This window comes from Thalassophryne amazonica, chromosome 9 (assembly GCF_902500255.1).
Source record: "Thalassophryne amazonica chromosome 9, fThaAma1.1, whole genome shotgun sequence".
Classification (NCBI taxonomy): domain Eukaryota; kingdom Metazoa; phylum Chordata; class Actinopteri; order Batrachoidiformes; family Batrachoididae; genus Thalassophryne; species Thalassophryne amazonica.
Window position 1 is genome coordinate 18,805,803 of NC_047111.1, and position 13,409 is coordinate 18,819,211.

The 13,409-nt window shown below is 45.7% G+C and overlaps 1 protein-coding gene across 1 annotated transcript in view; it reads left to right on the plus strand.

Annotated features, from left to right (window-relative positions):
- The first annotated feature begins 788 nt into the window (after nucleotides 1–788).
- Nucleotides 789–13,409, plus strand: part of LOC117516492 (V-set and immunoglobulin domain-containing protein 1-like) — a 37,502-nt gene continuing 24,881 nt past the window's right edge. Inside the window, exons 1-2 of the mRNA XM_034177398.1 lie at nucleotides 789–1,000; nucleotides 1,100–1,260. Coding sequence (XP_034033289.1) covers nucleotides 958–1,000; nucleotides 1,100–1,260 — 204 coding nt within the window. The 5' untranslated portion in view covers nucleotides 789–957. The remainder of the gene's footprint in view (nucleotides 1,001–1,099; nucleotides 1,261–13,409) is intronic.

The window sequence follows — 13,409 nt, forward strand, 5'->3', positions numbered from 1 at the left end:
CCCGGGTTCACCTGCAACCTGATCCGTTCTACATGGCGTTTGCAGGTTCTCCCTGTGTTTGCGTGGGATCTGTCTGTGTGTGCCGGCTTCCTCCCACTTCCTAAGATGTACAGGTTTAGTGAAGTGGAAACTTTAAATTAATTGTAGATGAGAGTCTGAGTGTCTTTTTCTGTCTACATGTGACCCTGCGATAGACTGGAGGCCTGACCACGGTGTACCCCACCTCTCGCCCAGTGACTGCTGGCATAGGCTCTAGCATAAGCAGGTATTGAAAAACTAATGAATGAATGCATATTTGGCATCAACAAGACTATAAACAGGTATTTTGAGTGTTGTACAGAGCAAGACCAAAACCTATACTTTTCCTCAGTGAAAACTGGCATTCACCAGGGATGTGTTCTTGGCTCCTGTACAGTACTGCCATGGACTGGATGATGGGTAGGGTTGTGTTGGGTAGAGTTGTGTTGGGTAGGGTTATATTGGGTAGGGTTGTGTTGGGTAGGGTTATGTTGGGTAGGGTTGTGTTAGGTAGAGTTATGTTGGGTATGGTTGTGTTGGGTAGGGTTATGCTGGGTAGGGTTGTGTTGGGTAGGGTTGTGTTGGGTAGGTCTGTGTTGGGTAGGTACTTTTAAGTGTAACCTTTCTGCGGCAATCTGATAAAATAACAGAAACCTCCTTGACAGTCAGATATTTGTGAACCTGTCTGTACAAGACCTCCTACGTTTCACTGGTCACTTCAAAATTTCACTATGACGACAGTTTGAAATAAGTAAAGAATGGCTCCACACGCCCATTCCAGCAAACATGGATATGCAAACATGATGTTATCAACGCGCCGCTTATCAACCAGCCCATTAGCAAGCTGACTGTAACCTTCACCGTGCACTATTTTTACCCCGTGTCCTGGTCCACAGGAGAATTTCTACATTTGTGGTTCAATCCTCTATTTTTTTTAAGATGTTCTCCATTTTGCACTTAGCGGCAATTCTTCTCATAATGGGTAACTACAGTTCAAATTTCTTTCTTACTTTAAGTTTATTTTGCATATTTTTTGTCAGTTTTATTTGCATGATGCTTAATAGACGATGGTATTTCTTAGGACATGCTGAACTGATCACTGTCAAGACTCCGCAGAAACACATCAATGTGACAGCGGGCGAGAACGCGCTGCTGCAGTGTAACTTCGTCACGATTGCGGAGACCAGCGGCCTCACCATCCAGTGGGATTTTATTTCAATGTCCTCCATGATGCCAAATCAGGTAGATATCAGACCGAGCTCAGCAAGAATTGCATCCAGTTGGAAATCTTCTCTAACTAGCTGCAAACCTTCGCATTTGCAGTTGTTGTCCTAAAGCGTCAAGTTTATTGATTTTATTTAGAAGCAAAATCTGCACAATAATGAAAAATTAAATCTACTGAACACTAGCTGTTGTCTGTGGCAATGCTGAAAGCCTGCAGGACCCCCAACAAGTTGTGGGATATAGCTTTTACACAGACCTGTGAGTGCTGTGTGTGTGTGCATGTGTGTGTGTGAATACTGGTGTTCCTCAGGGATGTGCTCTGGCTCCAATAGTCTTTCATACTTTCATGGACTGCATGTTATTCACTTCTTTCTAATATGTTAGCATGATTAAAGCTATCAGTCACATTAGCTACAAGCAACAGCACGAGACAGAGGCAATGTGATGAATTTCCATTCTTTTTCAATCAAGGGGGCTCCAATTGGTTCAAAATACTACTGCCAGACTTTTAACACGAAACAGAAAGTTCGACAACATTACACCCATTTTGGTGTCTGACTCACTTCCTGTCCCAGTGAGATCAGATCCTAAGGTTCTGTTACTAACCTATAAAATTGTTCACGGACAGGCACCTCCAAACTTAGCTGATGTAATTAAACCCTACATACCGGCCCGGGCTTTGCGTTCTCAGGGTGCAGGACAACTTTGTGTCCCTAGGGTGAATGAGAACTCTGCAGGTCAACAGAGCTTTTTCTTATCGTGCCCCTGTTCAATCAATCAATCAATCAATTTTATTTAAATAGCGCCAAATCACAACAAACAGTTGCCCCAAGGCACTTTATATTGTAAGGCAAGGTCATACAATAATTACGTAAAAACCCCAACGGTCAAAACGACCCCCTGTGAGCAAGCACAGTGGGAAGGAAAACTCCCTTTTAACAGGAAGAAACCTCCAGCAGAACCAGGCTCAGGGAGGGGCAGTCTTCTGCTGGGACTGGTTGGGGCTGAGGGAGAGAACCAGGAAAAAGACATGCTGTGGAGGGGAGCAGAGATCAATCACTAATGATTAAATGCAGAGTGGTGCATACAGAGCAAAAAGAGAAAGAAACACTCAGTGCATCATGGGAACCCCCCAGCAGTCTAAGTCTATAGCAGCATAACTAAGGGATGGTTCAGGGTCACCTGATCCAGCCCTAACTATAAGCTTTAGCAAAAAGGAAAGTTTTAAGCCTAATCTTAAAAGTAGAGAGGGTGTCTGTCTCCCTGATCTGAATTGGGAGCTGGTTCCACAGGAGAGGAGCCTGAAAGCTGAAGGCTCTGCCTCCCATTCTACTCTTACAAACCCTAGGAACTACAAGTAAGCCTGCAGTCTGAGAGCGAAGCGCTCTATTGGGGTGATATGGTACTATGAGGTCCCTAAGATAAGATGGGACCTGATTATTCAAAACCTTATAAGTAAGAAGAAGAATTTTAAATTCTATTCTAGAATTAACAGGAAGCCAATGAAGAGAGGCCAATATGGGTGAGATATGCTCTCTCCTTCTAGTCCCCGTTAGTACTCTAGCTGCAGCATTTTGAATTAACTGAAGGCTTTTCAGGGAACTTTTAGGACAACCTGATAATAATGAATTACAATAGTCCAGCCTAGAGGAAATAAATGCATGAATTAGTTTTTCAGCATCACTCTGAGACAAGACCTTTCTAATTTTAGAGATATTGCGTAAATGCAAAAAAGCAGTCCTACATATTTGTTTAATATGCGCATTGAATGACATATCCTGATCAAAAATGACTCCAAGATTTCTCACAGTATTACTAGAGGTCAGGGTAATGTCATCCAGAGTAAGGATCTGGTTAGACACCATGTTTCTAAGATTTGTGGGGCCAAGTACAATAACTTCAGTTTTATCTGAGTTTAAAAGCAGGAAATTAGAGGTCATCCATGTCTTTATGTCTGTAAGACAATCCTGCAGTTTAGCTAACTGGTGTGTGTCCTCTGGCTTCATGGATAGATAAAGCTGGGTATCATCTGCGTAACAATGAAAATTTAAGCAATGCCATCTAATAATACTGCCTAAGGGAAGCATGTACGAGGTAATGGTTTAATTACTGCCACCTTAAAAGCCTGTGGTACATAGCCAACTAATAAAGATAGATTGATCATATTTAAGATCGAAGCATTAAATAATAGTAGGGCTTCCTTGAGCAGCCTGGTAGGAATGGGGTCTAATAGACATGTTGATGGTTTGGATGAAGTAACTAATGAAAATAACTCAGACAGAACAATTGGAGAGAAAGAGTCTAACCAAATACCAGCATCACTGAAAGCAGCCAAAGATAACGATACGTCTTTGGGATGGTTATGAGTAATTTTTTCTCTAATAGTTAAAATTTTGTTAGCAAAGAAAGTCATGAACTCATTACTAGTTAAAGATAATGGAATACTCAGCTCAATAGAGCTCTGACTCTTTGTCAGCCTGGCTACAGTGCTGAAAAGAAACCTGGGGTTGTTCTTATTTTCTTCAATTAGTGATGAGTAGTAAGATGTCCTAGCTTTACGGAGGGCTTTTTTATGGAGCAACAGACTCCTTTTCCAGGCTAAGTGAAGATCTTCTAAATTAGTGAGACGCCATTTCCTCTCCAACTTACGGGTTATCTGCTTTAAGCTGCGAGTTTGTGAGTTATATCACGGAGTCAGGCACTTCTGATTTAAAGCTCTCTTGTTCAGAGGAGCTACAGCATCCAAAGTTGTCTTCAATGCGGATGTAAAACTATTGACGAGATACTCTATCTCACTTACAGAGTTTAGGTAGCTACTCTGCACTGTGTTGGTATATGTAGCTAAACTGCAGGATTGTCTTACAGACATAAAGACATGGATGACCTCTAATTTCCTGCTTTTAAACTCAGATAAAACTGAAGTTATTGTACTTGGCCCCACAAATCTTAGAAACATGGTGTCTAACCAGATCCTTACTCTGGATGGCATTACCCTGACCTCTAGTAATATTGTGAGAAATCTTGGAGTCATTTTTGATCAGGATATGTCATTCAATGCGCAAATTAAACAAATATGTAGGACTGCTTTTTTGCATTTACGCAATATCTCTAAAATTAGAAAGGTCTTGTCTCAGAGTGATGCTGAAAAACTAATTCATGCATTTATTTCCTCTAGGCTGGACTATTGTAATTCATTATTATCAGGTTGTCCTAAAAGTTCCCTGAAAAGCCTTCAGTTAATTCAAAATGCTGCAGCTAGAGTACTAACGGGGACTAGGAGGAGAGAGCATATCTCACCCATATTGGCCTCTCTTCATTGGCTTCCTGTTAATTCTAGAATAGAATTTAAAATTCTTCTTCTTATTTATAAGGTTTTGAATAATCAGGTCCCATCTTATCTTAGGGACCTCATAGTACCATATCACCCCAATAGAGCGCTTCGCTCTCAGACTGCAGGCTTACTTGTAGTTCCTAGGGTTTGTAAGAGTAGAATGGGAGGCAGAGCCTTCAGCTTTCAGGCTCCTCTCCTGTGGAACCAGCTCCCAATTCAGATCAGGGAGACAGACACCCTCTCTACTTTTAAGATTAGGCTTAAAACTTTCCTTTTTGTTAAAGCTTATAGTTAGGGCTGGATCAGGTGACCCTGAACCATCCCTTAGTTATGCTGCTATAGACTTAGACTGCTGGGGGGTTCCCATGATGCACTGAGTGTTTCTTTCTCTTTTTGCTCTGTATGCACCACTCTGCATTTAATCATTAGTGATTCATCTCTGCTCCCCTCCACAGCATGTCTTTTTCTTGATTCTCTCCCCTCAGCCCCAACCAGTCCCAGCAGAAGACTGCCCCTCCCTGAGCCTGGTTCTGCTGGAGGTTTCTTCCTGTTAAAAGGGAGTTTTTCCTTCCCACTGTCGCCAAGTGCTTGCTCACAGGGGGTCGTTTTGACCGTTGGGGTTTTTACGTAATTATTGTATGGCCTTGCCTTACAATATAAAGCGCCTTGGGGCAACTGTTTGTTGTGATTTGGCGCTATATAAATAAAATTGATTGATTGATTGATATGGCATTAGAGAACATAAAGAAGGAATCATATCCTTAAACCTAGTTACAGCACTTTCTGAAAGACTTTTAGTGTAATGAAACTTATTCCCCACTGCTAGGTAGTCCATCAGAGTAAATGTAAATGTTATTAAGAAATGATCAGACAGAAGGGAGTTTTCAGGGAATACTGTTAAGTATTCAATTTCCATACCATAAGTCAGAACAAGATCTAAGATATGATTAAAGTGGTGGGTGGACTCATTTACATTTTCAGTAAAGCCAATAGAGTCTAGTAATAGATTAAATGCAGTGTTGAGGCTGTCATTTTCAGCATCTGTGTGGATGTTAAAATCGCCCACTATAATTATCTTATCTGAGCTAAGCACTAAGTCAGACAAAAGGTCTGAAAATTCACAGAGAAACTCACAGTAACGACCAGGTGGACGATAGATAATAACAAATAAAACTGGTTTTTGGGACTTCCAATTTGGATGGACAAGACTAAGAGTCAAGCTTTCAAATGAATTAAAGCTCTGTCTGGGTTTTTGATTAATTAATAAGCTGGAATGGAAGATTGCTGCTAATCCTCCCCCCTGGCAGTTAGTGTGACTCGGGGGTGTTGACTCATTTAAACTAACATATTCATCCTGCTGTAACCAGGTTTCTGTAAGGCAGAATAAATCAATATGTTGATCAATTATTATATCATTTACTAACAGGGATTTAGAAGAGAGAGATCTAATGTTTAATAGACCACATTTAACTGTTTTAGTCTGTGGTGCAGTTGAAGGTGCTATATTATTTTTTCTTTTTGAATTTTTATGCTTAAATAGATTTTTGCTGGTTATTGGTGGTCTGGGAGCAGGCACCGTCTCTACGGGGATGGGGTAATGAGGGGATGGCAGGGGGAGAGAAGCTGCAGAGAGGTGTGTAAGACTACAACTCTGCTTCCTGGTCCCAACCCTGGATAGTCATGGTTTGGAGGATTTAAGAAAATTGGCCAGATTTCTAGAAATGAGAGCTGCTCCATCCAAAGTGGGATGGATGCCGTCTCTCCTTACAAGACCAGGTTTTCCCCAGAAGCTTTGCCAATTATCTATGAAGCCCACCTCATTTTTTGGACAACACTCAGACAGCCAGCAATTCAAGGAGAACATGCAGCTAAACATGTCACTCCCGGTCCGATTGGGGAGGGGCCCAGAGAAAACTACAGAGTCTGACATTGTTTTTGCAAAGTTACACACCGATTCAGTGTTGATTTTAGTGACCTCCGATTGGCGTAACCGGGTGTCATTAATGCCGACGTGAATTACAATCTTACCAAATTTACGCTTAGCCTTAGCCAACAGTTTCAAATTTCCTTCAATGTCGCCTGCTCTGGCCCTGGGAAGACAATTGACTATGGTTGCTGGTGTCGCTAACTTCACATTTCTCAAAACAGAGTCGCCAATAACCAGAGTTTGATCCTCGGCGGGTGTGTCGCCGAGTGGGGAAAAACGGTTAGAAATGTGAACGGGTTGGCGGTGTACACGGGGCTTCTGTTTAGGGCTACGCTTCCTCCTCACAGTCACCCAGTCGGCCTGCTTTCCCGCCTGCTCGGGATCTGCTGGAAGGGAACTAACGGCGGCTAAGCTACCACTCAGACAGCCAGCAATTCAAGGAGAACATGCGGCTGTTCTGTGGAATAATCTCCCTGCATCAATAAAACAGTCAAGCCCCCATCATACATAGCAAGAATGTGGAGGAACCATTCCGACACGGCAAATATTGCCATAATCCGACACAGTCGGGAGGAAAAGAGGCATGGCCAGCCATGGTCAGAACTCATCCAGATTGCCTTGTGCACACTATGGGCTTCAAAGAGATTACAGAGTGTTACTGTTGCTTTAAGGACGGCCCAGAGCGACTGGTGGTGCGCCGCCCTCCAAAGCCGCCATCGACAGACTGAGCAACCATTTCATTTCTAAACGGATGGCTGTATGGATCCGTGACCATCATGTGCCATTTCTCTGGTTATCACAAGAGCTGGACTTCAACCATTTTCCAGCAGATTTCACTTTTAACAAGAGATTTTGTCATGGAAAGCCGAGCAGAGGCTTTGCGCGTCACGATGGATTCGCTACTGGAGCGAGACAAAACCACCTCCATTTTGGTTTCACAGGATGGCTTTGAGATGGCGCTCAGACAGCTGTCGGTGGTTTTTCCATCGAGTGATTATCCGAGAAATTGTGGATGTGCCTAGACATGCCAGAATATGTCCTGTGAGGCTTCATCACGGCGTTGCTTTGCGCCATGCGGCACCGCTGCAACGAGCGAACCCTCCGCTCCTCTTTCCATGACAAAAACTCCTGTAACATTGGAATGTGCCGTTCATTTCCAAACTGGACGCTGTGTTTTATCCGGGATGTCATCTGGCTAGCACAGGAATTGTGAAAAGACGTGGACATCAGCAGTTTTTCGGCACATTGAGACAGACGTGCGGAGGAATTCCGCGCGTCGCGGCGGTGCCACATGGCGCAAAGCAACGCCATGATAAAGCCTCACAGGACATGTTCTAGCATGTCCAGGCACATCCACAATTTCTTCGATAATCACTCGATGGAAAAACCACCGATAGCTGTCTGAACGCCATCTCAAAGCCGTCCTGTGACACCAAAACGGAGGTGGTTTTGTCTCGTTCCAGTAGCGAATCCATCGTGACGCATGAAGCCTCCGCTCGGCTTTCCATGACAAAATCTCTTGTTAAAAGTGAAATCTGACGGAAAATGGTTGATGTCCAGCTCTTGTGATAACCAGAGAAATTGCACATGATGGTCATGGATCCGTGCAGCCAGCCGTTTAGAAATGAAATGGTCGCTCAGCCTGTCGATGGCGGCTTCGGAGTGCGGCGCACCACCAGTCACTCTGGGCCGTCCTTAAAGCGACAGTAACACTCCGTAATCTCTTTGAAGCCCATAAAATTTTCACCAAAGACAATCTGAATTTCTCGAATGGTGTCCACTTTGATGTCCCTCACAGTTTCTGAAAAAATTTTGATCAAGCAAAGCAGCAGTCTCTGAGCCATTCCTAAACAATGAAAAAAAACGACGAGAGGGGTGGACCACTCCTCACTCAAAGCCTGCTCACAGGCGAATGACGGAACTGACAGGCTTGAAAAAACTCACGCATGCGCACGAAGGTTCAAGCTTGGCTGACGCAATCACACATGATTCAAATCCATATGGTTTATGAAAAAAATAATAAGGTCGGCTACTTTTCTAATAGACCTCAGATTTCAGACAACAGTCAGCTGACACAGACTGCTGTCAGACAGCACCGACATTGGAGCTGTCACTCACCCACTCACTCACCCACGTAATCAAATCTCTGCTCGTCCTCACATTCCCAGCACTAAATTGACCTCTCATCAGTGTTAGTCTCACATGACGGAGTGCACACATGTACGTGCGTAGAACAGGTGATCCGAGCATGTTCACAATGGCTGAACGAACCGCATGTGCCTGCGTATGTAGAACAGGTGATCAAAGCAGTGTGCGAATGTGTGGCCAAAATGTTCACTCAGCTGTATATGTGTTCATAAACACTGTGCCAGCCGCATCCAGGGAGCGTACAAACAGGCTGGCAGCTGTCTGTTGTTGCTGATCGCCTGTTGTTAGTCAGGACAGACAAACAGATCATTTCAGATGCTGTTTTGATGCCGTCAGAATATGTAAATTGCGGTCAGATGGTCGTCAGATTATACATGGAACCCTGTTGGATAGGTGTCCCATCTCGACGGTGCCTGGAGAGTTTTGAACATGTGAAAAATTGAAAATTGAAAACTGAAAACTGAAAATTGAAATTTGAATTGAATTGAATCACAGTGGGCATATTTCAGTGGCAAGAGACAATGTTCGCTCTGCCACCAGGGAATAGGCAGGGTAATGTGAGCTGGATGTTCACTCAAACAAAATAATCCAAGATGGGGGAATATGCTCTAACACAGCTGTGTTTCTGTCTAAACCCAATATGTTTCTCAGATATTTTGTAAAAGTTAGCAAGAAATCAACACTTCTAAATCTAAAACGCTGATTTTGTAACCAGATAACACCTCTGAAGTGATTTACAAGCCATGTCACGGAGATGCCAGCCTAGACACCCTGGAAACACCCATCAAGAGACAAAGTCTACTTCTTGCCTCTGCCATTTGTAGCTCATGTGACTGCAGCTTAAAAATGGATCAAACATCTGCCATTGTTACTTCTATATGTAGTGTGTTGTGTGTGTGAATTAACAATATGTATTAAGTAGACACTTGAAATTTGCTTTGAAATACATATTTGTACATTACCTCTCCAGGAACATCACCTTATCGTGGTGGAGAGGTTTGTGTGCCTCTATGACCCTGAGAGCTGTGTTGTCTGGAGTCTTTGTGCTCCTGGTAGGGTCTCCCATGGCAAATTGGTCTTAGGCGAGAGGCCAGAATAAGAATGGTTCATAAGACACCATGACAAAATGAGGTCGAGGAAATGTGACCCGGCCCAGAGGAAGCCCTGGGTCCCATCTGGAACCGGGCCTGGATGTAGGGCCCATCAGTGAGCACCTGGTGGCTGGGCTTGCCACCGAGCCCAGTCGGGCACAGCTGGAAAAGGCAACGTGGACCTTCCATCTCCACCCTGTGGGCTCACCACCCGCAGGGGGAACCACTGGCATCGGGTGCGCTGTCCCATGGGTGGCAGTGAAAGTCGAGGGCCTCGGTGGACCAGACCTGGGCGGCAGGGGCTAGCTCTGGTGGTGTGAAACATCAGTTCGTTGTGGGGAAAGGAGCCAGATCTTGTGCGGGAGGTAGAGCGATACAAGTTAGATCTGGTGGGCCTCACCTCTATGCACAGCCTCAGCTCTGGAACCACTCTCCTTGATAGGGCTTGGATCTTATTCTTCTCTGGAGTTGCACAGGGTGTGAAGCGTCGGGCAGGTGTGGGGATACTCAGGAGTCCCTGGCTGAGCACCACTACATTGTAGTTTACCCCAGTACATGAGAGGGGTGCCTCCCTGTGACTTCTGGTGGCGGGGGAAAACTCTTACTGTTGTTTGTGCATATGCACTGAACAGCAGTTTGGAGTATTCAGCCTTCTTGGAGTCGCTGAATGGAGTCCTGTATGGGGCTCCCGTGGGGGACTCCACTGTTCTGCTGGGGGACTTCAGCGCACACGTGGGCAATGACAGAGACACCTGGAGAGGCGTGACTGGGAGGAACGGCCTCCCCGATCTAAACCCAAATGGTCATTTGTTATTGGAAAGTAACTGGACTTTCATGACTTTCACAGTCATGGACTGCCCATAACAAATACCATGTTCAAACATAAGGATGCTCATAAGTGTACCTGGTACCAGAGCACCCTAAGCCAAAGATTGATGATCGATTTTGTGATTGCATCATCTGATCTGAGGCTGCATGTTCTGGACACTTGGGTGAAGAGAGGGGCAGAGCTGTCAACTGATCAACATCTGATGGTGATTTGGATCAGAGGCTGGGGGAGGACTTTGGACAGACCTGGTAAGCCCAAACAGGTAGTGCAGGTGAAGTGGGACCATGTGGAGGGGCCCACTGTCTTACAGATCCTCAACTCACACCTCTGGTGGAGCTTTTCCAGTATCCCTGTGGAGGTTGGGGGCATTGAACCAGAATGGACAATGTTCAAAGCTTCCATTGCTGAAGCTGCAGTGGGGAGCTGTGGCCTGAAGGTCTTAGGTGTCTCAAGGGATGGCAACCTTTGAACACCGTGGTGGACACTGGTGGTCAGGGAAGCCGCCTGACTGAAGGAGGAGTCCTTTTGGGATATGTTATCTCAGAGGCAGTTGCAAGATGCCAACAGGTCCGAAGGGCAGCAGCCTCTGCTATGGGGGAGGCAAAGCAATGGGTTTGGGAGGAGTTTGGGGCAACCATGGTGAAGGACTTTCAGTTGCCACCAAGGTGCTTCTGGTAGAACTGTGAGGCACCACAGGAGGGGGAAACGGGGAACCATCCAAGCTGTCTACAGTAAGGATAGGACTCTGTTGACCTCAACTGAGGATGTAATCTGGTGCTGGAAGGAACACTTTGAGGAACTCCTGCATCAGACCGGAGTGCCCTCTATAGTAGGGGCAGAGCTGGAAGCTGATGGAGGATTTTTGTCAATTTCCCTGGTGGAAGTCACTGAGGTTGTCAAACAACTCCGCAGTGGCAAGGCCCCGGGGGTTGATGAGATCCATCCAGAAATGCTGAAGGCTCTGGGTATGGAGGGATTGTCTTGGATGAAACGTCTCTTCAACATTGCGCTGAGGTCTGGGACAGTGCCTAAGGAGTGACAAACTGGGGTGGTGGACCCCATATTTAAAAAAAAGGGGGACCAGAGAGTGTGTGCCAATTACAGAGGCATCACACTACTCAGTTCCCTGGTAAAGTGTACTCCAGGGTGCTGGAAAGGAGGATTCAGCCGATAGTCAAACCTCTGATTGAAGTGGAACAATGCGGGTTCCACCCTGGTCGTGGAACAACCGACCAGCTTTTCACTCTCACAAGGATCCTGGAGGGTGCCTGGGAGTATGCCCATCCAGTCTACATGTGTTTTGTGGACTTTGAGAAGGCATATGATAGGGTACCCCAGTAGACACTGTGGGAGGTGCTGCGGGAGTATGGAGTGAGAGGGTCCTTTCTCAGGCCATTCAATCTCTGTACTCACAAAGTGAGAGCTGTGGTAGGGTGCTCGGCAGTAAGTCAGACTTGTTTCCAGTGGGGGTTGGCCTCCACTAGGGCTGCGCCTTGTCACCAAACCTGTTTGTGATATTCATGGACAGGATATCAAGGCGTAGTCAAGGGGAGGAGGGTTTCCAGTTTGGTGGGCTCAGGGTCTCATTACTGCTTTTTGCAGATGATGTGGTCCTGTTGGCTTCATCAGCTGGTGACCTCCAACACTGACTGGATTGGTTCCTAGCCGAGTGTGAAGCGGTTGGGATGAGGGTCAGCACCTCTAAATCTGAGGCCATGGTTCTCAGCAGGAAATTGATGGATAGCCTACTCCAGGTAGGAAATACGGTCTTGCCCCAAGTGAAGGACTTCAAGTATCTCAGGGTCTGGTTCACGAGTGAGGGGACAATGGAGCATGAGATTGTTGCATTCACTCTACTGTACTGTTGTGACGAAAAGGGAACTGAGCGAAAAGGCAAAGCTCTCGATCTACTGGTCAATCTTTGTTCCTACTCTCACCTATGGTCATGAGGATTGGGTGATACCCAGAAGAACTAGATCACAGGTACAAGCGGACAGAATGGGCTTCCTTAGGAGGGTGGCTGGTGTCTCCCTTAGAGATACTGTGAGACGTTCGGTCATCCGTGGGGAGCTCGGCATAGAGCCACTGCTCCTTCACGTTGAAAGGAGCCAGCTGAGGTGGTTCGGGCATCTGGTAAGGATGCCTCCTGGGCACCTTCCTAGGGAGGTGTTCCAGGCACGTCCACCTGGAAGGAGACCCCGGGGAAGACCCAGGACTAGGTGGAGAGATTATATCTCCACACTGGCCTGGGAACGCATCGGGATCCCCCAGTCAGAGGTGGTCAATGTGGCACAGGAAAGAGACGTCTGGGGTCCCCTGCTGGAGCTGTTGCCCCTGCGACCTGATCTCAGATAAGCATGAGTGATGAGACAGAACTGCAAATTGTATAAGCCCACCTAGAAAAAGGTTCTGGTGCCGCCTGTGCATGTAACTTGCATTTCATGTGTGTGAGACTCGCAATGTTGTTGTTGTTGTCCATTCAGCTGCTCCCGATTCATTCGGGGTTGCCACAGCGGATACAGCCAGATCCACATTGATATTTGTCACAAGTTTTACGCTGGATGCCCTTCCTGACGCAACTCCAGTTTTACCTGGAGAAACGTGTGTGAGACTCAATAATGCCTTTAAAACAATATAAATGGAGTGTACTTGCATACTCAAAGTACTTCACATGCTGCCAATGAAGTCAGCATGCTGCCACGTCAGACTCTGCTGGCACATCGAGAGCCACTTGGTGATTCATTTAGTGAATGCCATATGTCCATAGAGTATTGTGCAAAATTCTTATGCAGACTCAAAAATAAGGTCATCAGACAAAATGTTGCTAAAATCATGAAAGGT